We start from the raw sequence: 26,097 nt of genomic DNA, 5'->3' as shown, positions 1-26,097 counted from the left end.
AGCCTTACATTTCAGTGTTTATATTATCAGCAATGCAGCTGAGACAATCGTATACAGTGATCACAACCCGTTGACATTTGTGGAAAAGGTTAAGCACAAAAATGCCAGCCTGTTTAGATGGAGCTTGTTGTTGCAGCCATTCAATTTGGCAATCGTGCATGTGGCAGGTCGCGAAAACGTGATTGCTGATGTATTATCGAGACTCAAATGAGATATGGAGGCGTTCGGTGGTGGGTGTACCGCGGGCTGAATTTGCACGTGGTTGTGCACATTTGCATGTTTATAGTTAGTATAGTGTATATATGTGTTTAGACTACTAACCAGGTTTTTCAAGGGTTTTGAAAATGAAGCCACCGTTTGATATTAATGGTTCAGTTTTTTTAAAAAGGGGGAATGTGTCACAAAGCTGGTCCCTTTTTTTCTAAAAGCTGCTCCTTTTTTCAAGGATACACGGTCCTTGGTTTTTTTCAGAGGGATCATAAACAGGCCAGGGTCTGATCAGACTGGTTTGGTACAGAGATGCAAAGGATTTTGTGAGGCCTTTTATTTAGATGTAAACTGATGAGACTTCAGGCCAAAGTGGCCATGTTTTACAAGTGACCTGTATAATGAAAGGGGAGTGGTCAGCTCTCTAGCTGAGCGGTTCAGTTCTGTCCAGAACTAGTTAGCAGTTCAGCTGTGTGGAACCTCTCTCTTTCTTTCTGCCCTTCTAACTTCAACCTGTAAACACCTGTTCCTTTTTTGTACTGGTCTTCAAGGGGGTTTGATTATTGGGATTGTTGTGTATATTCGGAACAGCATAATTTAAAGTCTAGTTTGGATAGACTGAATTCTGTAGGGGTTCTTTGTTCTGTTCTGTGTGTTCAGTTGTGTAATTTTGTAAATAAATTTCTGTCTATTTTAAAACCTAGTAGTCAACCTAGCGAGCTCAGTCCGGGTAATTCTCATTATTATACCTACCAAAATAAATTGCAAAGTTATGGTCTGGGTTGCCTGCTCAGGAATGTTTTGGGTGATCTGGCCTAGTCCATGACAGTATCTTATTGAAAATGTAAGCAAACAACCCTTGGAACAGCGAGAACAATTTTTTTTCAAAAATTATCACTGAAACCATAGCCTTTTAACAAAAAAGGGCTGAGCATTTAAATAACCTCATATCATGACAGTTATTCCACCAGTCAAAAGCCTTTGTGTCTACTTCATAAATTTGTGACTTCTACCAATGGAATAAAGCAGTGCGTTTGAACACAGCATTGAACTTAAATTGCTTTGCTGAGTTCAGGTTTCTATCATGTGTGAATTGTACCTTGCCCTCTTTCTCTGACCCGCAAAAATCAGACAGGTCAGAAATGGCCCATGCTGTTCATATCTGAGTGCTGTTCATATCTGAGTGCTGTTCATATCCGAATGCTGTCCATTTTGCAAACCCCAGAGACTCCACAACTCTATGAAAATCCAAGCTACCTCAATTTAAATATAAGATAAGAAATTATGTTGCCACATAATTAACAGTTTATTATGAAAATGTAATTTTTGATTCTGGTTCAAGAAATACACAAATGTCCTTTGAAATATTACAGACTTGGCTTAGTCTTTTTCTTAGAAACAAACAAAATGTGTACAACATTAATTAGCCTTTGGGAAATACACTGTGTAATTCAGTTTCTCTTTCTTTTGTAACATTTCTACATGATAAAATTGATATTTCCATATTACAAAAATGCTGCATCAAACAGTTGCACCTGAGAGGGATTCACAGACAAATTATTAAGCACAATGTGAAATGCACACTGACCACTACGGTTCATGAGACTCTGTACTTTTATAGCAAGTTGGTCCAACTTTCTAAATGGAACAGAAAATTGGATCAAAGCCAATATAGTCACTCCAGTTCCAAAAAACTAACAGAAGCTGTACAGTCCTCTGAGCCAAGAACTTCCTGCTCATTTTGGGTTAAATCAAAAGACTGTTTTACTCGCTGATCATTAATCCATGAGAGGACGGTATTCTAGCATCGTTATATTCTGAAATACTAACTTTTCCCTGAATTTTTAAGTGACCACAAACAAGTGTCCAAAAGGTGCAGTGTGATGGAGTATCAACACACGATATCCCAAGCTACCACAGCATCCAGGATTGACTTCCTCTTTCCTAGCGCCAGTACTGATTTCACACATTGTTGTGTCTAGCACATGCAACACTAATGAAACCTGGAAAAGGTTGGGATCGAAAAACCGCCTCACAGCACATTGTGCATTGATAGGGCAGAATACAGAACAGAGGGGAAACTGGAATGATTTGAAAATTCTTGGAAATAAAGAAAAAACAAATGGGCACTTATGAGCCCTTAACCCGAGGTTGCATCCATTTTTTACTTAATTTTTTTTCTAGGGGGAATCATTATACTAACATCAGTTGGAGGATAGGAAAACCAAAACTTTAGACTTCCAACACAGACGTGATTAATGAAAGGACAACATATTCGTAAAAAGCTGCTGTGAGGACCAACTGTTCCACTGAAGAATGCAATAAATGTTGTGTGGTACTGGTCAGAGGCAGGAGGGCAGGGAACAAGAGGTAGAAGTTCTATTTTCACTTCTATTTTCAATAATTCTCTAAAATACAGTCAGAAAGTTGTCCACAGAGTAACACATTCTGTTTATAACTATGGTTGAATGCAAAGCAATTAAGGATGACATTACTGAATAAATAATTAATTTTCAAATACACGTCATATAACCTTACATCAGCAAGTACAACAAATTCCCTGGTGTACAAGTTAATTGCTTTGTCATCTTCACACAGATCATTTGGATGCTCTTGCATAAGTTATTTTGTTTGCATAGTTTTCACATTCAATGCAAATATTGAATAGATGCTTGGATACTCGAGAGATTAATTACACTGTCTTAAAAATGGTAATTGTTAACTTTACAATAATGAATTTGTGTTAAGAACAAACTTTTGACGGATAATCTCCATACCCAGAATTTCAGTACGTTTCACTAGAAAAGCTGAAACAAAGTGGAGTATTGAAGGTATGCATTAGTCTATATTTCATTCTTCTGGCGAGATATTCCAGTGTAAAAGTTGCTCCTTCATAGTTGTTTGTCTAACTTCTACCACAATATCAACCAATAAAATAAGGGAGGTATACTTCTGTAACTTGCATACCATGTTTTACAATATCACTTCGAAAAGCACAAACATAGGTGTTCTGTTTGAACTTCTTTTAAACATTTTGTTGAAATGTGAATATCATAAAGTAACTTAAATATTCTCAATATTTGAACATTCAAAACAAACCAATTCTGAATTGAACATCCATCTGCAGTCTACTGGTAAGGGTTCTCAGAAATCAACCAACATAAGTAAAATTACTGGTACAATTTCTGAATTATTTGAAATAAATGGGAATGAACTAAATACCTGATTTCTATGGAAAACTCTCTGAATTAATGGGGAATGATGGCTGAATTATATTTATGGAACCATCATTATGGAGGTGGAAATTGACATAATCTCACCATGAATTCCACGTTAATTTGTTGTTACACAAAAACTTCCATCACATTTAGTTGTTGAATAAAATCAAGGCAAACATGGATCCCTTACACTGTAGTGAATTGATTTCAAAACTATCAGAGATGGACATAATAAACTAATTATGGCATTTTCCATACTAACGAATAGATTGCTGTCAGCAGAATTGGCCATGTAAAGGTGATGACCTTCCATGACTGCAGCCAAGGTGCTAGCTTGCTTCACAGTTAAAATTTCGAGATAAAATTGCTTAAGATTCAAATCCATTTTTCATGAACATCTGTAGGTATTTGCATTTCCTTTGTTTTGGACTAAATTGTGATCCTTTACAACAAACTTAAATTTGGAGTATCCAAAATGTCCTTGCACTCTTAACAGGAATTGATTGGTTATTTCTGGAAACAGCTGTGTAGAGATGGGCCAGTGTAAGATATTGACAATCAACATGTGGTTTATGAAATAGTATGTTTCTGAGTAGATGGAGGGAGATGGATTTACAGACAGTGTAGTACCTAATAAGAAGTTGCCTATTTAACAAAGTCAAAATGTAATCTCCCACTCCTACTCTGAACTTTAATGTGCAATCATTAGTGCAGTTACACTGTCTGCTCTAAGCAATGTAACAGAACTAATTGCATGTACTGCCACGATCATCAATGAGACAGAACTGACCATCATATACATCCTCAACTCATCACTGGGCAACAATGGCCAGTGTTATACTCCCAATCAGTATCAGTATACTGTTACAGTATTCACCAATCAAGTGCTTCCAACCAACAATTGAATAGCAATGACCATCAGGTACTCCCAACATCTTTGGCTAGGCGGTACTAACCACCAGATATTCCCAGAGCATTACCTGGGCAGCATTAACCATCAGATATACTCCCAGGAGCATCACCATGACAGTGCTAACCACAAATATTCACAGGATCATTGCCAGGGTAGCAAATTTAAAAATACGTTTTCATTGTACACATAATAAAAGCTTTTGCCATCTCATCTGAGATACAGTTGACAAACTAATTGCTTTAAAAAAACTCAAATTGAGTTTCAAATTGAGTTATGCTTCTCACATTTTAAAGGAATAAACTTTTCATTGTAGATATTACAAAAATTGAGAAGTATCATTCTAAACAGTTACTGTTGTATACATCATCTGTTCAGTATTCCCACTAACATGAGGGAAGGGGGTCTGCATTTGTCGGAAACCATTCTGCAGTCCATCTATGTAGGGAGGAGTAGGGGTCATTGCCAAAGAATCATGTTGCACAGCATAACTCAAATACTGAGGGTGTAAAAACTGAGCCTGATGAGGCATAATCTGTGGAGCTTGCTGGCAGTTCATCACCGAGAAATTAGGTGGCATATTCAAGTATATATTATTCATGGTCCCTTCTGTTGGCAGACAGCAGTTTGTCTGTGTTCTTAGAGGAGGGGCCCTGGCCCCTGAGTTGGCACTGGAGCTGGAGCTGGCAGCGGTGCTGGATTGTCTGGATGAGGATCCTCTGGGATTGCCAGAACTCGAAATCATCGGGATCGTTTCCATGAGGCGATTTTCCGTTGGGGTTCTGCTCTGTTGTGGTTCCTGTTTAGGCTTGAGGCACCTGCAGCAGCAGATTGCCACAAATGAGCCCACGATGACAAAGGCCACAAATACAGAACCAACAATGAGGAAAGGCACGTAGATTGGCACTGGAGGGAAAGAAACATACCACGTTATTAATGAGCAGATACTATAGAAGAAGAAGTGTAAAAGATATAGTCAGCAATAGATTCTGAACATATACACCACCAGTATGGCCTATTTAACAGTAACAATGCTTTCTTAGCCAATATACAAATAACTAACAATAATACTGAACACGAAGACTAAATCAAGTGGATGGAGTGTACAAAAATACAAATATATTAAGCTGTCACAATGAGACAATTGGTTATGTGTTACATTAAATGTCATATATCTTCTACAATGATTAGAATAGACCTGCTCATTGGAACAATGGTAGTGTGACAGAGAGGTCCCTGGACACATTATTATTTAGGGAGAATCGCTGCATCTCAAAAGGGCTTCAGCAGCAGACGTAATTCTTTAAAATGTGTGAGTAGTTGGTCAGTCTCTGAAATGATGTGGAGGTGCTGGTGTTGGTCTGGGGTGGACAAAGACAAAAATCAGACGACATCCGGTTATAGTCCAACAGGTTTATTTGAAAGTACAAGCTTTTAGAGCATTGCTTCTTTGTCAGGTAACTAGTCTTAATCTCTGAAATGGTAAGTCATATCGACTATGTAATTGTCTGGACACTATCACCATCCTGTTTGCAGATAGTAGAATACATCAAGGTGTATCACAGAATCAGATCATTGGGCCTAACAGGACCATGCCAGTGCTTATGTTTCACATAAACCACCTCCTACCATTCTCCAGCTTTCCCTAAAAGCATAGCCTTCCGCTCATTTCTTTCTCATGTGCATACATAGAGTCACAGATTCATAGAGATGTACAGCACAGAAACAAACTCTTCGGTCCAACTCATCCATGCCAACCAGATATCCCAACCCAATCTAGTCCCACCTGCCACCACCCAGCCCATATCCCTCCAAACCCTTCCTATTCATATACACATCCAGTTGCCTTTTAAATCTTGCAATTATACCAGCCTCCACCACTTCCTCTAGCAGCTCATTCCACACATGCACTACCCTCTGCATGAAAACGTTGCCCCTTAGGTCTCTTGTATATCTTTCCCCTCTCATCCTAAACCTATGTCGTCTAGTCCTAGACTCCCCCACCCCAGGGGAAAAACCTTGTCTATTTACCCTATCCATGGCCCTCATGATTTTATAAACCCCTACAAGGTCACCCCTCAGCCTCCAACACTCCAGGGAAAACAGCCCCAGCCTATTCAACCTCTCCCTGTAGCTCAAATCCTCCAACCCTGGCAACATCCTTGTAAATCTTTTCTAAATCTTTCAAGCTCCTTCCAATAGGAAGGAGACCAGAATTGCACACAATATTCCAAAAATAGCCTAACCAATGTCCTGTATAGCTGCAATATGACCTCCCAAATCCTCTGCTCACTACTCTGACCAATAAAGGAAAGCATACCAAACGCCTTCTTCACTATCCTATCTACCTGTGACTCTACTTTCAAGGAGCTATGAACCTGCACTCCAAGGTCTCTTTGTTCAGCAACACTCACTAAGTCCTTACCATTAAGTGCATAGGTCCGGCTAAGACTTGCTTTCCCAAAACGTAGCACCTCGCAATAATCTAAATAAAACTCCATCTGCCATTCCTCAACCCATTGGCTCATCTGATCAAGATCCCATTGTAATCCGAGGTAACCTTTTTCACTGTCCACTTTTCGTCTCATCTGCAAACTTACTAATTGTACCTCTTATGCTCGCATCCAAATCATTTATATAAATGATGAAAAGTCAAGGACCCAGCACCAATCTTTGTGGCACTCCACTGGTCACAGGCCTCCTGTCTGAAAACAACCATCCTCCGCCAGTCTTCTACCTTTGAGCCAGTTCTGTATTCAAAATGACTAGTTCTCCCTGTATTCTATGAGATCCAACCTTGCTAATCAGTCTCCCATGGGGAATCTTGTTGAACACCTTACTGAAGTCCACATAGATCAAGACTACTGCTCTGCCCTCATCAATCCTCTTTGTTACTTCTTCAAAAAAACTCAATCAAGTTTGTGAGACATGATTTCCCACGCACAAAGCCATGTTGACTATCCCTAATCAATCCTTGCGTTTCCAAATACATTTCCATCCTGTCCCTCAGGATCCCCTCCAACAACTTGCCCACCACCGACATTAGGCTCACTGGTCTATAGTTCCCTGGCTTGTCCTTACCACTTTTCTTAAATAGTGGCACCACATTAGCCAACCTCCAGTCTTCTGGCACCTCACCTGTGACCATCGATGATACAAATATCTCAGCAAGAGGCCCAGTAATCACTTCCCTAGCTTCCCACAGAATTCTAGGGCACATCTGATTTATCCACTTTTATGAGTTTCACGTCATCCAGCACTTCCTCCTCTGTAATATGGACATTTTTCAAGATGTCACCATCTATTTCTGTACATTCTATATCTTCCATGTCCTTTTCCATAGTAAACACTGAAGCAAAATACTCGTTTAGTAACATATCTTACTGTTCACTGTATTTATGTTACCAGCCTCAACCACTCCTTGTGGTAGCAGGTTCCACATTCTAACAATCCTCTGGGCGAAATAAATTTCTCCTGATTTCCTGATTAGATTGGGTTAGCAATACTCAGGATGTAGCTAAGTAGACAGTAGAGAACCACTGTGATTGAAAAGTCATATACAATTAGTATTTTTGCCAAATATCCTGTTACAACTAGAGCCCACTGTTTGTAATGAAAATCAATTAAAAGACTTATAGAACATAGAACATAGAAAAATACAGCGCAGCACAGGCCCTTCGGCCCTCGATGTTGCGCCGACCAAAGTCTACCTAACCTACACTAGCCCAATAACCTCCATATGCTTATCCAATGCCCGCTTAAATGACCATAAAGAGGGAGAGTTCACCACTTCTACTGGCAGGGCATTCCATGAACTCACAACCCGCTGAGTAAAGAATCTACCCCTAACATCTGTCCTATACCTAACACCCCTTAATTTAAAGCTGTGTCCCCTAGTAACAGCTGACTCCATTAACAGAAAAAGGTTCTCAGTGTCTACCCTATCTAAACCTCTAATCATCTTGTACACCTCTATCAAATCTCCCCTAAACCTTCTTTTCTCCAATGAGAACAGTCCCAAGTGCCTCAGCCTTTCCTCATACGATCTTCCTACCATGCCAGGCAACACCCTGGTAAACCTCCTCTGCACTCGTTCCAATGCCTCCACATCCTTCCTATAGTATGGCAACCAAAACTGCACACAATACTCCAGATGAGGCCGCACCAGAGTCTTATACAACTGCAACATGACCTCAGGACTCTGGAACTCAATTCCTCTACCAATTCCTCTACTTGTCGAATAATTATATTTCTTTGAGAAACAGAAATAAAATGATTTCAGAAGTAAGCTTCCAATGTTATTATTCAAATATTTAACATGATTTAAATGAAGGATACTTCAGAATTATAGCGTACTAATGTTTAATTGGATGATTTTCATCCCTAGATCAAAATAGGTTTGATAAGAAATTTCTAATCTATCAGCTGCATAAAATAATCATTGCATCAGCACACTGCAGGGAATGCATTACACTATCCTCAATTCAGTTCATCAGTGCAATACAGGGAGTGCAGTACTCTGCCACCAATGCAGTTTATTAGTGCACTACAGGGAGTACAGGACACTATCTCCAATGCAGTTCATCACCTCACTGAAAGGAGTGCATTATATGGCCTCCAATGGAGTTCATCAACATACTGCAGGGAGTGCATTACACTGTCCCCAATGCAGTTGATGAGCACACTGCAGGGAGTGTTATCCTATCTCCAATGCATTTCAGTGATTTGAAATCAGAAGTCACAATGACACCAGGTTGTAGTCTAACAGGTTTATTTCAAATCACAAAGTTTCAGAGTGCTGCTCCTTCGTCACCTCACCTGACAAAGGAGCAGTGCTCCGAAAGCTTGTGGTTTCAAATAAACCTTTTAGACTAGAACCTGCTGTTGTGTGACTTCTGACTTTATCCACTCCAGTTCAACATCGGCATCTCCACATCATGACTACCATTAATTTGAAGATCATACTGAATTCTATTTGACTTTCAGAATGTATTCAAATGACTGTTCAGGTCAGATATATATTTGTTACCCATTTTGTGTAACCCTATTGTGTCCATTTCCATGCAAATTACAGCTGCTGCTCTGAATCACAGTCCATCACTTACAATTCTCTTTTGTATTCCCTTTGCCTTTCTATCTTGACCGTACCACCATTCTATTCTTCATTTCCTCATACTTTGCAACCTACCCCACAAACTAATCCCTACCCAAGTCAATCAGTACCCTTCAGCACTCCTACTCTCTGGTTGCCAGCACAGATTTCAATTTAGTTTTTTTTAAAATATATTCTTATTAAAGAAAAAAGAATTTTTTGACATTTACAACAAACATAAAACAAAACAATGCAAAGAAACCCACAAATTAAATAAATAGTTACTAATTTTTAAAAAAGACAGTAATAATAATAACGTATCTCAACAAAACAAAGGAATAGTCCTCAACCATCAAAAGCATACATTTATACATATTCATGTGTTCGTAGTTCCTCCTCCCTAGATACCAGGCTCATTAAACAGAATCACCATGGCTATACAAGGGCCCTTATTGGTATAGCGGACAAATCTGGATCCATGCAACCCAAAAATGGCTGCCACGTCTTATAGATATTCTCAGGTTTATGGTGCACCATACTTGTCAGGAAGTCCAAGGGGATGTGCTCCATGACTAGCTTATGCCAGCCTGACAGCTCCGGGGATTGGGGGGAGGGGGGTTTTCAAACACCCACTCTAACAGAATGTTCTTTCTTGCACAAAAAATAAGTATACTGAAAAGGATTTTTTCATGTGTGTCTAATGGAAGTGGGTTAACAAGACCGAGAAGAAGAGATATTGGGTCCATCTCTACCTCTGTCCCCAAGACCCCCTCCATTTCACCTACCATATTGGTCCAGTATGCCCGCAGTCTGTGGCAGGACCAGAGACAATGAGTGAGTGCACCCATACCCATTTTGCATTTAGGACACATTGGAGATGCTTCCATTTTCAATTTTGAAAGGCAGGCTGGAGCCAAGTGGATGGACCCTGAGGAGAATCTTCAATTGCAAGGCACTGGTCCTGTTGCAAATCAAGATCATTCTTGCATTTTCCCAGATATCATCCCATAACTTAGAAGAGTTCTCAACGTCCAGCTCCCTCTCCCATACCTTACAGAGCCTTTCAGACTCATTCGAGGGACCCTCTCCCAATAGATGATAGACATTGCTGACAGAAAGTGTGTTCTCAGCACTCAGCACCCTCTACTCTGTATCAGATCTATAAGGATCAGTCAGAAATGTGGTCTCTTTTTTTGTCTAAATTTCTAATTTGGAAAAAGCGAAAGAGGTCCCTCCTGCGCCACTCATATTTCTGAGCCAACTGGTCAAAAGACATCAATATATTCCCCTCGAATAAGTCACCCAGGCAAGACACACCTCTAGATGGCCATAGTTTAAACCCCCAAGTCCATCATCCCCAGCTGAAAGCCCAGCATACCAACTATGGGCGTAAAAAATGATATTTTGGCAATATTGCCCTCACTCTAACGCATTGCTCTCCACGCCTTAACAGTATTAATAGCTATTAGGCTACGGCAATATTCCTTAACCGTCCTCATTTTGTCTAAGAATAGCAGACTAACAGGGGGCATCTTGCCTGAGATGCTTCGATGTCCAACCCAAAGTGAATGAGGGTCCTCCCGGGCCCAGTCGTTCACGTAAGGTAGCAACGAGCTTAACTGATAGTTTTTGACATCTGGGAGGTCCACTCCTCCCAGTAGGTGAGGTAGTTGCAGTTTAGTCAGTTTAATAAGGGGTCGCTTAGTAAAAAGCAGAGGTAGCATTCACATTGAATACAACAGGTGGGGCAAAATGTTCATTTTAATGTGGGCTATCCGACCTAACCAAGAGATCGGAAGTGCACCCCCCCCCCCCCCAACCCCATCTTCAAAAGTCTTGTTTGATTCTGTCGAATAAATGGGCAAAATTGATTTTAAATAGCCGATCAAAGACGGGAGTAATGAATATACCGAAGTAGAGAAAGCCCTCCTGTGACCATCTAAAGGGAATCGAGATTTGTCCTCAGACCAGGCATTTTCAGAAGACCCCCCACCATGGGCACGGCCTCTGATTTCGAAAAGTTGATCCTGTAACCTGAAAAACCACCAGGTGCATCATTCAGAGGGAAAGGGGTCTGGATAGGTCACCCTTCAGAGAGACGGTGTGGACTGGTTGGGCTGAAGGGCCTGTTTCCACACTGTAAGGAATCTAATCATATTAAGCAACCTCCTGACATTATTCAATGATCTGCGACATTTTACAAAACCTATCTGACCCTCCTTAATGATGGAGGGCTGTAAATTTTCTCGCCTGAGTGCAAGAATCTTAGATAGGATTTTGTAATCATCATTCAGGAGTGAGATGAGCCTCTAGGAAGTACAGGCCTCCGGGGCCTTCCCTTTTATCAGAATAAGAGCGATGTTTGCCTCTCTTAAAGATGGTGGGAGGTGGCCATGATTGTGTAAGTTGTAAAACATACTAAGCATTGGTCCTGACATGCTTCTAAATTTTTGTAGAACTCATTGGGAAGTCCATCAGGACCCGGCGCCTTTCCATTCTGAAGCTGCCTCATAGGTTCCTGCACTTCTTGCTCTGACAACTGAGCATTAAGGAGAAACCCTTGCTCGGGGTCACTCCTGGAAGGTCCAAATTCTTTAAAAAAAGACTCCATCCTAACTCACCCATTTTCACAGCATTCAGACTGGTATACAGCAGAGTAAAATTTCCGAAATGCCGCGTTAACCCTTTTAGAATCATGGGTTAAATTTCCAGTGTCGTCCCTGATCAAGGCAATGACTAGGGGAGCACTCCCTTTCCAAGCAAGGTGCACTAAGTACTTGCCCGGCTTATCCCCATACTCAACCAGCCTTTGGTTAGTAAATATAAGCTCCCTCTTAGCTGTCTGTGCGAGCATGGAATTCAGCGTAGACCTGAAGTGCCATGATCCTCTGCAGTTTGACCAGCAAGGCCTTGTCAAAGTATGCCTTTTCAGCTGCCTTCAGACATATCTCGAGCAAGCGTTGCTGCTCACCATTCTGCTGTTTCTTACTGGCAGAATACGAAATAACTAACCCCTTAGCATAGGCTTTAGCAGTCTCCCAGAGAATGGATGGGTTGCTGGCTGGGCCTGAACTTATGTCTAAAAAAGCCCTGAATTGAGTAGAAAAGAATTCAATAAACTTGCTATCCTTGAGGATGAAGGGATCCAGTTGCCAATGCCTTGTACCTACCATACTGTCCTTACTGTTGACCATTAGATACACTGGAGTTTGATCAGAAATTGTGATATTGCCAATTGTGCATGACACCACCGAGCCTAAATGCATTGCAGGAGTCAAAAAAAAACAATCCTGGTGCAGATCGGAGAAAAATGTAAAATCACTGCCAGTAGGGTAAACATCACCCAATTCTAGATCAGAATGGTGCTGAAAATGCACAGCAGGTCAGGCAGCACCTGAGGAGCAGGAAAATTGATGTTTTGGGCAAAAGCCCTTCATCAGGAATACAACCCTAGTTCAACATATTATTCCCTTAATTGCTTAGACCGTGAAGAGAATATTGGTGGACCTTTGAGCAATCTATCCACCATAGGATCTATTAGACAATTAAAATCCTGCTCCTCCCCCCTCCCCCCCCCCCAACAATAATTTGCTGAGATGCAATGTTAACCAGTCTAGACAGCAATTCAATCAAGAACATGAGGCGCTGGGCCGGGGGACAATAAACATTTAAGATTCCATTTCCTCCCCATGTATCAAAGCTTTAAGGATTACAAATCTTCTCTGTGTGTCTTTAATACACTCTAACAACTTAAATGGGAGATTCGTCCTAACCAGAATGGCCACCCCACGACTCTTGGGGTTAAGACGACAAATAAACCTGATCATACCCATTTTGTTGCAATTTCAGATGTGCTGCATCATCTAGATGTGTTTTTTGCAATAGGGCAACATCCCACCCTCTCCCTTTAAAAGCAGAAAGTACCTTCTTCCTTTTGACCGGCGAGTGACTCCCCTTAATGTTCCAGGTGTACCACTTGAACACATCCTTAGCCATAGCCTTGTATAGCACCAATAGACTCCAGAGAGGGAGAACTCGAACTACGAATTGCTGAGCTTCAGTACAAGAAAGTCCACAAAACACAAAAACTACATAAATTAAAACAGCTACAACCAACAAACCTACAAAACTTGCAAAAATTATGTACATCAAAAATTAAAAAAACAAAAAAGCGCCAAAGGCACTAGAGGAATTTACCATGCCCCATTCAAAGGGGGCGCCTACACATCCCAAAATCCTACTCACCATCCTAACCTCCCTCTTAACTCCTACCAGCTAGTATCGCACCACACAGACAGGCAACCCGGCAGAACAAAATAAACAAAATTAATAATATACACAAGTAAATTAAAAGTAAATATGTCACCCATTCCTTGGTATAACGTAACTTAGAAATTAAAGGTAAATACTCTATCCATCCTGAGCATAATTTAACGCAACTTATATCAACAAAAGGAGACTCCACCAAGACCTCTCTAAAGAAGGACAAACCCAAACAACCCTGTTATCTGTGCCTATTCAATCATCTCGCTTAAGTCAGTATGTCCACAAAGTTCCTCGTTTTCTCTGGTGAGTCAAATAAATGTATAGATCCATTGTAATTAATCTGAAGCACCACTGGATATCTACGAGTTTACTGGATCCCAAGCTCTCAATCTCTTCTTGATGCCGTCCGTAGGTTTCCTTTTCTGGATCACCACCGCTGAAAAGTCTTGGAAGAACATGATCCTGGAGCCCTTGGATCCTTCCGTTAGGCTCTGGAAGCTTCCATGACCCTCTGTTGTCTTTATATTGATGAAACCTTCCCAGGACAGGGCTAGGGCACTGGTCCACACCTGGCTTTCGTCTGCAACCTGGTGGGCTCTCTTAATCTTTATCCTTCCCTTTTCAGCCTCTAAATTAAGGAATTCCAGGAACTACTTCTCAAAGAATTCCACTGACTGCTCGCCTTCCATCCCCTCCGGCATGCCAACAATAAGGATGTTCATTCTTCTGCCCCTGTTCTCAAGATCATCCACCAGGTCCAACAAATAGGCTGGTACAATTGCAACATTTAAGAGGCATTTGGATGGGTATATGAATAGGAAGGGTTTGGAGGGATATGGGCTGGGTGCTTGCAGGTTGGACTAGATTGGGTTGGGACATCTGGTCGTAATGGATAGGTTGGACTGAAGGGTCTGTTTCCATGCTGTACACCTCTATGACTCTAAACCTCGGACCTGTGTTTCCAGGGCTTCAATCCGACTCTTGGATGAATCAGCCGTTGCCTCCACCTCTGTGACCTGGCGATCGATCTCATTAGTCCTTTTCCCCAGGTCTGCCAGCAGCTGTTTGTGCTTTTGCAGCAGAGCAGAGACTACAGCCAGCCAGCCAGCCTTTCCTTCATCTCACTTCAATCTGCTTTCACTGGACCTTGCGAGATTTGGTAAGCTCCTCAACCAGGGCCTGGTGAGTAAGCAAGCCCACCACCTCGGTGGGTTGGGACGTGGCCCCAGCCCTGGATGACCTTCCTCCTTTTTTCAGCATTCTCCAGCAGCAAAAAAAAAGCCGAGTGAAATTTTCAGGTTCTGTAGCTCTTTTACTGTTTTTTGGCTCACACTAACATAGATGGGATGGGTTCTAGCTCTGTCCTGCCAATGTTGTTGTACGGAGCCTGGCAAACACAATCCCCCTAGGTAACTGCCATCTTGGAGCCACCACCCCCCCCCCCCTCAGATTTAAATAAGTGCAAGTGCAAGTGCCTCTCCTGGTACAGGTCTAAAAAGCCAATGGGTTGTTCTAGTAAGTAATAAGGTTAAACTGCCCCATTCTCTTTTTTTGTTGACCTTCTCACCACAGCAAACTCACTCTCATCCCATTCACCCAACTCACCATCTTTCACTGTGCCATCAGATAATAGCCCACCCCTCTCCACACTGTCCTGTACAATGACCGTCCCAGGAGATCATCCTAAAGAGTACATATAAAATGTGGTTTTCTTTTCTGCTTTGGCTATTCGACCTTTATGCTGCTTTTCTTTATCCATCCATCTTTTTATAAGAGTGAGTAGTTCATTGATTGCTACATCACTCTGGTAGAGACCACCCATTCAACTCCCTCTATAGCATCTTCTCTCCTCCAATAAGACCATAGTCATAAAACCAAAAGAAATAGGATCAAGAGTAGACCATTCGGTTTCTCAAGGCTGCTCTGCCATTCAACAGAATTATGGATGCCCAATAATCTTCACGTCCATTTTCCTGCTTTTTCCCTCTAACCTCCACTTGATTCCCCTATTGATCAAGAATCCATCTATTTCAGCCTTAAATAGGCACAAGGACTCTGCCCCACAGGTCTCTGTGGCAAGAGGTTAAGATTCAAAAACCCCTGAACCCCTCCTTATCTCGATCTTAATTGGCGCTCCTGTCCCATGAGGGGAGCATCTTCTCAGCATTTATCCTGTCAAGCCCATGAAGAATCCTATACGTTTCAATGAGATCACCTCTCATTCTTCTAACTACAATAAGGGGCTTCCCTACTTCTTTAATCTTTGGTCATTAGACAATCTCTGCGTACCAGGAATCATTTTAGTGACCTTCTCTAAACTGCCTCCAATGAAATGGTACCTTTTCTTAAGGGATAAGGGGATCAAACAACTCATAGTACTCCAGATGTGGTCTCACCTGCACCTTGGACAGTTGCAGTGAGATTTCACTCCTCCAATCCCCTTGAAATAGAGCCAACATTCCATTAGCCATCCTGATTACTTGCTGCACCTTCAGCCCTGAAGAAAGGTGACTGGATCCAAAATGCTTTCTCTGCTTTCTCTCCACAGGTGCTCACAGACCTGCTGGGTTTTTGCAGCAATTTCTGTTTTTGTCTTTCTGTAAACTGTTTGTATTCCCTTTGCAACTTGCCTTTCCACCTATTTCCACTTCACACCAAAGTCCACTTACCATCTCTATCTCCCCAAACTCTTTCCAAGATCATACCAGCTGAAACCAACCTAATCCAGGCAGGGTAGAGAGCAGATGGTGATGTGCTATGCTGGCAAATTGCAAATTTTACCAACAGTGTGCATAAAGATTAAGGGTGAACCTCTGACAAACTTAGAGATGGACTTTTTTTTAAATTCAGCTATCTTTCTATAGCTGAGCATTCTCCACTAGCCCACAGACAATGCTACTCTCTAAGTGGCAGAAGCTTCAGTTCAAGTTATTTTTTTTCCTCAAAACATTTCTTCTGTTTTATTTTAAATCATTATAGATTCTGCTTCTGGCAACAAGAGCTTTTTATGTTCTTTAGTGTTAAAAGTTATTGTAACTTCTTTGTCCTTTGCATGACAAATTAAATTAAAATCAAATTACCAACTCACTAACTGGTAGGTATAATTATTTTCTCTTGACCATCTCTATTGCAGCTCAGCCACACCTTCTTTGTGCTATTTAAAAAGCCAGAGTTCCTCTTGTCTCACACAATCAACAGCTGTTATCACTAACTCTGATGCATCATAATAAATCTCTTATGTACCCTTCACTTCTTCTTAAATTTCAGCACATAAAATTGGACCCAATATTCCAGTTGTAACATAACCAATCATTTTTACAAGTTTAGCACTGTTTCTGTGCCGTTGTCAGCTGTTCTAGTTCTTCATCATGGAACCATTCTTCCCGTAAGCAACACTCCACCAAGGGCTCAGATCAGCAGTAGTAATTCTGGATTAGAGGCAGCTCTAGGATTTCACTGACTAATTGAAAGTCAATGAATAACAGTCCAGCTTGATAAAAAAAACTACTGCATAATCACATTGGAATGGGATATTGGAAAATATTTGAACACAGGTACTGAATTGTCTTTGACTGCTAGTTATAGCAAGTTGAATGAGAGAAATCGGTGAGAGTTGTAAAGGGGCTTTCACACAAGTGAAACAAGACCTGAAGATCATTGTCACTGCAATCAAACATTCTGTCTAGTTTACAAGCTCACATGTCCTGTTAGATTCCCAGCGCATATAGTCACAGCAAATTCTTATGCATGAAAGGAATTATGGCACACTGCACATGAATGGCATCTATCACACAGCTATAATTAGCTTTATATTTTAATGATACAAATATTCATGCTTCAGTGGTAAAGTTGTGTAATGAATGTTTTTGGTATTTTCCTCCCAGAATAATTTCAGCATTATGGCCTTCAAAAAGTGCCTATGCATGAGCTCCAGTGAATAGGCTCAATGCGCAGTCCTCAAAATGCAGAAGTTATATTTTTATTTCCAGTTATATGGCACAACAATGCTTTACAAAAGAACATTAAAAATAGCAGAAGTAGGCCATTTGACCCATCAACCAGTCCAACCAATCAATAAGATCATCACTGATCTGCCTCAGCCCTCATCACCTCTTTCACTGTAGCTCAGCATTGCCCTCAACTCCCTGAAATTTCAAAAATCTATCTCATCGTTAAATAGTTAAAAATGCACTTTTAGTTATTTCAAATAATTACTTTCAAAGTACACTGACAGTGCAAATGTAAATACAGCAAACAATTAGCACCAGCAATTCTCTACAAATAATAGAGATCACTGAACACCTCATCTACTGTTTCCCTGATGATCAATTGTGAAATAAAGTAGTGAAATACAGAATGAAACACAATGTATCCGTTTACTGCAATTAGATTCTATGCTTAATGCCAGCATGATTTGCACACCGGCTTGATACATTCTTGGTTGATGGAAACATGGTGGTATAAAATAATTCAATGGAGTCAACACAAATGGGACAAATTACAAATTTCTTTTCAATTCAGCATGGAACTACAATTATCCTTGAATCTGAGCACTAAATGCCAAAGTAACAACGGTGTCAACCTAATATTTTCTTAATTGACAGCATTTGGAATCTACACTAGGTCACATTTCAGCTTTTGTTTCTAATTGAGCCACTGTTCATGAGGCTCGGTGGGAGGTGCTTTTGTGGTGCAGTGGGAGTGTCCCCAACCTCTGAACTATTCAAATCTTACTTCCTTCAGAGGTATGTAACAACATCTCTATAACAGGTTGATTAGAAAGTACATTATTTGCTGGGACTTCCCAGCTTTTTTTTTCTTTCACCAGACTAATCAAATAACTTTTTCTCCTTCCACACTATAAATTTTGATGTAGGTTACTGTGGATTAATGTGCTAATATGGGAAGGAAAAATTGGAAAATTTTATATTAACTGCACTTTCTCAACAAAAGATGAGAGTAGAGACTTTAACTGTCATGATGTTAGATTGCCTATATTAACATATTTTATTAAAGGGGAAATATGCTAGATATTGTACTTATTAATAGTACTTCAGTGAAAAAAAGCATCTATTGCCCAAACTAGATCATTTATCCTAGCTTAGCTAATCCTACATGACGAAATTGTACAATACTTTGCATTCTTCAATAAAGGCGTGTCATGGTTTAAAAAGTTATTTCTTTTACTTTTTGCAGCCAAAGCATTCATGAAACCATTTCCCAGGTTTAGATAAAAGACAAATGTCACTTTCAACTGCACTTCGACTTTTATCTTATCCCCAACTTTAGAAGGTTCCCCCTACATCTGCTGTGACATTTTCATTTGGCACATCATTCTAAAACTGGTATTCCCAATTTGGAAATCTAGGATGCTTTTTTGTATTTGGCTATGCAAAAGTAGATTAAATATATGGCAGTTATACTATTGACGGGCAAATAGGTCCAACACATCACATAGCCTGGGTTTCACAGGTTCCAGCTTATTTAAAGTTGCAATGAGTGCAGATTTTAAAACTGTCTATATGTCTGACATCCAAAAAAACTGGGCTATAAATTAATTTCAGTTATAAGCAATGGCTCTCAAGCTGTAAATCTCTGCCATTATGAATTGGATTGAAATGCATATGAATATTTTAATTAATGCCCTTTTTATAGTCCATTGAAAAGTGAATGCTCGTGATTTTTAGTGGAATCTATTTTATAAAGAATACTGTTAACTAGTGACGATGTTCCAAAAAGAGTACAAAACCATTTCTATTAAACTAGCTTTCATTAATGGTTTACTGCTACTAGTTGAAATTGTTAGTTGGTTCTCGCATATTGTCTTGCCCCTCGTCTGACAATCACAATACGGTCTACACAATGAGTGAGGGATTTCACTGGTCCATAGGCGTCACATTCACAATTTCATTGAATTACCAAACAGAAAACTTCAACATTTTGAGTACCGTACCAAACAAGGACCAGAGAAATTCTTGTTCTAATATATTTATGAAATCAAAATAAAGTAGATGCTTAAATATGCTAGATATTGTATTTATTAATAGTACTTCAGTGAAAAAAAGCATCTGTTGCCAAAACTAGATCAATTATCCTAGCTTAGCTAGCCCTACATAAGTAAATTGTATATTTCTTTATATTGTTCAATAAAGGAGTGTCATGCTTTAAATATGCAACAAAAAAGACTGATGAAAGTACTTTACTCAGTAGGTATTGCAGCATTCATGAAAAAGAAAAAGACTGATGCTTCAGGTCACACTGATATTTTGTATACTGAAAGCACTGGCAACTATTTGTATGTTGGGAGTTGGTTAGCTCAGTTGTCCTGATTGTTGGTCCATATTGCAGAGTGATGCTAATATCATGGGTTCATGATATCTTGTAGGACTCTCCTTCTTAACCTATCCCTTCCTCTGATGTGTGGCTAAACATCACCAGTATCTTTCTTTGATAGGAGAGCAGTTCCATGGTCAGACAGTTCTATGGATAGTTTACACTATTTTTAGTGTGCAACTTTATCAGGATTCAATGGACTTAATTTTTTTAATGACTGTGATTCAAGAATTCATAGAATCAAAAATCACAGAAAGAGGAGCTTCAGCCCATCAGAATTGAGTCATTTCTTTGCAAGACCTTTCCAATACCTTTCCACTTTCATGTTGATTCTTTTGATACTTTCCCTATAGATATTTACTGAATACCTTTTTTGAAAAATGCTATTGCATCCCTTTTCACCACACTTTCACACAATGCATTCCGAATGACAACTTGCTGAAATATAAAGCCCAGAACTGAACACAATATTCCAGCTGAGAGCTGACCATTGTCCCATATGTGCACAGTTTCTTCCCAAAAATAAATATCACACATTCCTTTCAAAGTCTTCTGTTGTTGTTTGCTACATTTCCAAGTTGTGTGTTCTCTGCAAACATTGAACTGATCATCTGTATGCTGAGGATAACTTATATATATAAAAATCAAAAAGAGCAGCAGACTGGCACTCACACCTGGATGAACAAGACAGTATACACTCTTTTATTCTGCAGATTCCTTAGCGACTGTCCATTTAGTCCCCTGGACTTTAATGTTCTTTCCAGGTCTATGGTATCATATTTTGTCAAGCACCTTTTGAAAATCCATTTAACCAAATAAAACATGATTTGGCCAATGAATTTTCCATTCATTTAAAAAAAAAGTAAGACTTATGGTTGACATCAATAGTAGGAGTGTCATGGTAACTGACAAACTGCTATTACAATCAATATGAGCTGGTTTACAAAAACACACAAAATGCCAGATGTTTCAGGTGAATCAGATTTGTTATAGATTCAGGATTCCATCTGAACAAAGTATTCAGAGAGACCCCATTAACCAGCAGGAACTTGAAATATAAAAAGAGTTTACATTAGCTCATTTTTCATTCAAATCATAGGAGACTGGCACATTCATGTACTCATTTCAGTGGTGATAAAATCGTTGATTTTTTTTCCATGGTTCTTATTGTATTGCCACAAGTCAGATGAGTCATTTCAGCAATGTAAACGTAGGCTGCCAGCAAACAAGCGCCAGCCTCCTGATCTGAACCAAACTAGTTGTGGTGGAAAAATAACTTTTCAATCTCATCAGCTCAGCCAGTTCCCAACAGGTAAAATGGCACATTGCAAACTCACATCGTTATTCATCCTTTAAAGTTTCTATCGTTCGTAATTTTTTTTGTATTAGTGAGAAGACATCATCTCTTATTGTCTTTGCTTTCGTCAACATGCCTAATAAAATTTTAAAATTCTTAAGATACATCTGGGACATTTAACTGTTGTCCCCGCACTAACATGCATTCAAAAGGACAATGGCTTGTATCAGATACTTCCTTAAATCTTGTAAGACAAAAAATTCATGCTCAATCTGTTGTTACTATAGCTTCATATTTAAGCACTGCATTAAAGGTTTCCAGCTTCTCTTTCAGTTTATTCATCCCAGCACTTAATATTTTTAGCAATCTTCTGCTTTCAAAAGCCAATATATGCTAGATATATTTCCTAAAGATTATTCAATGTCCATAAAGAAAGCTCATTCTTCCATTGTATGTACGAATAAAATACATACTATTGGAATAATAATAAAACAAAGGATTGTGGATGCCGGAGATTAGAAACAAAAACAAAAATTGCTAGAGAGACTCAGCAGGTCTGGCAGCATCTGTGGAGTGATGACTTAGAGGTACCGGTGTTGGACTGGGGTGTACAAAGTTAAAAATCACACAACACCAGGTTATAGTCCAACAGGTTTAGTTGGAAGCACTATATTTTGAAGCAACACTCACAAACCTGTTGGGCTATAACCTGGTATTGTGTGATTTTTAACTCTGTGGAGTGAAACAGAGTTAATGAGTTTGGTGGACAATATCATTCAACATTTCACAAAATGAGAAGAGCTTGTATTTTGTGAATAGTCTTTCACTTTCCAGTCGTTAGATGCAAAGGTTCAGATGTAGGAATCGACAGTGTGCGCAAATATTCTCAGTAAACCCCGGCTGGAGTAAATAGATAAAGAATCCAAATGGAACCCAACATTAGACAGATGGATTCGTAATTGACAAAATAACTCTTCAGATATGTGGCCATTTCAAGAGCTGTTCCACACTAGGAAGCGAATCACAAGTGATCACGCTCTAAAATAACTTCTTGTTCCGCTGGGGCTGGAAGCCATGGGAAAGTTACGATGCCACGTTATTTATTTTGTCTGGTTAATTTGTTGTGTTTTTGTCTGGATATTTTTGAAGCCTGGTTTCCGATCACTTGTGTGGTCTTTTAATTCTTCCGAATTGCGCTGTTAAAGAAATTGCAATGACCGGAAGTTATCTTCATCTTATTACTTAAAACAATTTGGGAAACGTTTAGTTTTTCATGATACTGAACCAACAATGTCAAACCCGCAGCCTGTATTTTGCATGCGCCCATTTGGGGAGAAAACCAATAACCTACGATCCAACAGTTGCTTTTCTCACACATACACGTGTGCATTGGGCCTTCGTGTGTTGCAGTGGTAATGTCCCTATTCCCTAGACTGAAAGACCCGGGTTCAAGTCCCATCCGCTTCAGAAGTGTATAATAACATCTCCAAACAGCTTGATTATGAGGAAAATAGGTTAAATTAAAAACAAATGCAGTTGGTTATTTACTGTGCAGAGGAATATTAATTGTGTCATAAACTAATCATGAGAACTATCACTCATAACTAAATTACTGTGACAGGCGGTAACTTTCCGGTTGTTATTCGCTGCACAATGTATAGGCCACGATTAGACTTCTGTGACATGTACCCTCTGACCTCACTCTAAGCAAATGCCCGGCATTCTGCCCGATTTTATGAGCCTGGAAGCCCTGTCAAGTTGGTATGGAGCTGTTGTCTCCAATGACTAGACCTCAATGCTCCTGATTGCAGCTTCCCTCTGTTTGGCTGGGATACCTCGGCCCAGGATTCCTACAGAACCTGAATGTAACCATTGAAGCAAGGGTCCAGCTCTAAGATGGGGATGGGGGCAGACGGGGAAGTAGAGTTGAGATAGCGAATGACTTTATAGAGGAGCAGGTTGGAAGGGCCGAATGGCCTGTTCTTGCTCCGAAGTCCAAGTTCCTATTTGAACCCCCCCCCCCCCCTTCCTCCCCCTAAATTAAGCTGCTTTAGCGAAAGATTGAAACTTCCAAAGGCACACACTTCTCGTTTGGACAGACCAACTTCTGAATATTAACACATTCAATAGGAAAACACAAAAGTCTACTTTATACAGTGTAGTCTTCATTTCATCATCATTTACATTATGGGGGGAGATTGAAATCCTGGTGAGTTGACAGAAATCTAACCCCTTTCACACAGGATTGAGAGTTTTACAGCAGGCCATTCGGTTCAACCAGTCCATGCTGTTCCTTATATTCCTGACCTGATCTCATGAGCCTTATCTGTCTCTCTAGCTGATCTTCTCACGTTGCTTTGTGATTGGAAGTAATCTGGATGTGGTGTCCCCTTACCTGCTGAGGAGTTAGCACTGTCCCTGCCCTCGCCGCCGGCCGCATCGCCGCTGCTCACCGCCGGTTGGTCGTTGTGACAGTGACCCTGGTCGAGTCTGGCCTCAGTACTGGAGCAGCAGTAGCGCAGGGAGCAGGAGCCGCAGCAGATGGTGGCCGAGCCCGAGTCGAAGCGCTCGGGACACTGGAAGCCTTGGTGCCAGGTCCCCTGAGAGTCCAGCCAGCCGTGGCAATACTCTCCGCTGGCACTGACCGCAACCGGGGCCACGAGGAAAGCAGCGGCGAGCAGGAGGAGCCGACCCGGGAGCACCCTGCAGCTTCTCATCATCAAACCCATTCCCCAAGTGACCAGGAGCCACAGGTCAGGGGTCAAACCACAGAGACAGGCAGCAAAATACAGCAATGAAGAGCCTTCACACACTCTGCCCAGCTTTTAAAACATCTTAATAAGTTCTGAAATTAGAAAAGAGGGGCAGAGAGACCCCGACATCAGACCCACAGTCTTTAAACAACAAAGCAAATGAAGGGGAGGCAGATTTCACTTCCCATCTTCATCCAGGAGATTCACAATTACATCTGATTTAGTTGCTGGAACAAGCAAGTGACACTTTCCCCAACATCTCCGCGGTGCTTCTGAACCGGGAGCAGTAACAAGAACAAAAACCAAGCGTCTTTCAATCCAAGCAGTGGACACCGGCTACTCCCCTTCCGTCTCCAGTCCAGCTCCGTACGCATCACCTTTAACTCTTCCTCCTCAGCATTGTAATCCGCCCGACCCGATTGACGGCAAAGACACTGTTGCTACTGCATTTTAGCACAGAATCCCTGAGCTACCCCTGTGCACAAGGGATTGTCAACTTTCTGTTGGGGGGAATAAAACGGTTCAAAAAGCCCGCTCTGTCCAAGACTTGGAACTAGCACAGACGCTGGCAGATTCTCGCCTCTATTATATGCAGGAGCTTGCAAAGACCGGGCGCAGTGAGGCGAGTGTCAGCGCCGGAGCTGCAGCCAACCCCACCTCTGGCTCCGCTCAGTACTAACAGCCTCCAGCTCCGACAATCGCTGCTTTTCACTGTCTCACCAGCAGTCTCCGCTTCATATTATACAGGACTTGCGCATAGGTCTGAGTCTGCGTGAAAATCAAGTTCCCATGGGAATTGGAGTTTCTTCAGTGGCCAAGCTGAATGTGCCTGATGCATTTCATTGTGTGCCATTTATTCCCTTGGCAAGATGGATAAACTTAAACTGACTGATTCGCTAGAAATATGTGCAATGCTTTGAAAAAGTCTTTGGCCACTTGATGCAGGTATCCGGGGGCTCAAACATTACGCCAGAGGGCTGTTGGTTGTGCAAGTTCACGACAAGCTGCATAAATAAATGGGGGAGAAACTTTGAGGACGGGTTCACATGGTTTCCTCACTCGGTCCGGACTCTGAATTAACGTGAAGTTGGTGTTGTGTTTGCAACAGCCTCCACACTGTTGGAATGGAAAGTAGTTACAGGTAATGGTTAAGAGGTCATAGAAATCCTTTTAACTGGAGCAAATGGTAAAAGCACGGTTTTTAGGGGGGAAATCCCACTGGGAATCGGGAGGAAAACACGCCGGAATTGTACAGCAAGTCGTTCAGAACCTTATTTCAGCAGAATCTCTGATCGAGGTGTGCAGTTGCTGTATTTGCTGTTGTTGCTATGGTAATATTCGTATTCAGAAAGTCAAATATGGAGATTTCATTGTTAAACAGGAAATGGAACGTGGGTGATTTTCCGATTTCTTTCATCGTAGTAATGTACCCGGATCATATATTGCTACCAAAATATGTCACTTGAACAAAGTTGTAGCCGGTAGGGACGTGGCGATGCACAGACTACGTTCAGTTGCGTTGGATCGTCTGCAATGTAAAGGGGAAGTTGGTTTTCCCATTCTGTTGGGAAGCTGTTAATATGAATCAATGAGATCAGGCCAAGACTATAATTGCGGTGCTCCAGAACCAATCCAATCACTCGGGAGGAGCGGGCAGACTGATGTTTCTTTCATTGTTTGTGACAAATGTGAGGTCAAACAAAGTTTGAAGACGAGCTTGTGGGTTCTGGGAATTACAGTAACAGGTGTTGGCTTTTCGGTCCTGCCCTCAAAGGTTCTCTGCGTAACGAATTATCTGCTTCAATGCAGATTTAACGTTTTGGAAGGAACTTTCTGAAAATGCCAGAAAGTTTCTCCAAGATACTTGCAAACACTTCTTTTGAAATAAAGAAATTGTTCTCTACTATGATACACGAATGGGTTTTTCTGGACTACTGTCATTCTATTGGGGAAATTGCCAGGATTAGAGATTTTTAAAAGGTAATAAATAATGAGCCTTATTTAATGTATACACATTTTAA

General features: G+C 40.8%; 1 protein-coding gene across 1 annotated transcript; it reads right to left on the bottom strand.

The window, feature by feature from the left end:
• Positions 1–1,546: 1,546 nt before the first annotated feature.
• Positions 1,547–24,788, bottom strand: LOC132816473 (protein shisa-2-like). Its single transcript, XM_060826103.1, has 2 exons — positions 23,719–24,788; positions 1,547–5,241 (listed from the first exon to the last, which is right to left on the bottom strand). Exons 1-2 carry the CDS (start codon positions 24,050–24,052, stop codon positions 4,679–4,681), a joined length of 897 nt encoding a protein of 298 aa, XP_060682086.1. The 5' UTR covers positions 24,053–24,788; the 3' UTR covers positions 1,547–4,678.
• Positions 24,789–26,097: the final 1,309 nt, after the last annotated feature.

This window comes from Hemiscyllium ocellatum, chromosome 6 (assembly GCF_020745735.1).
Source record: "Hemiscyllium ocellatum isolate sHemOce1 chromosome 6, sHemOce1.pat.X.cur, whole genome shotgun sequence".
Classification (NCBI taxonomy): Eukaryota; Metazoa; Chordata; class Chondrichthyes; order Orectolobiformes; family Hemiscylliidae; genus Hemiscyllium; species Hemiscyllium ocellatum.
Note: the sequence above shows the minus strand (reverse complement) of the source record. Positions and strands in the feature narration are given on the sequence as shown.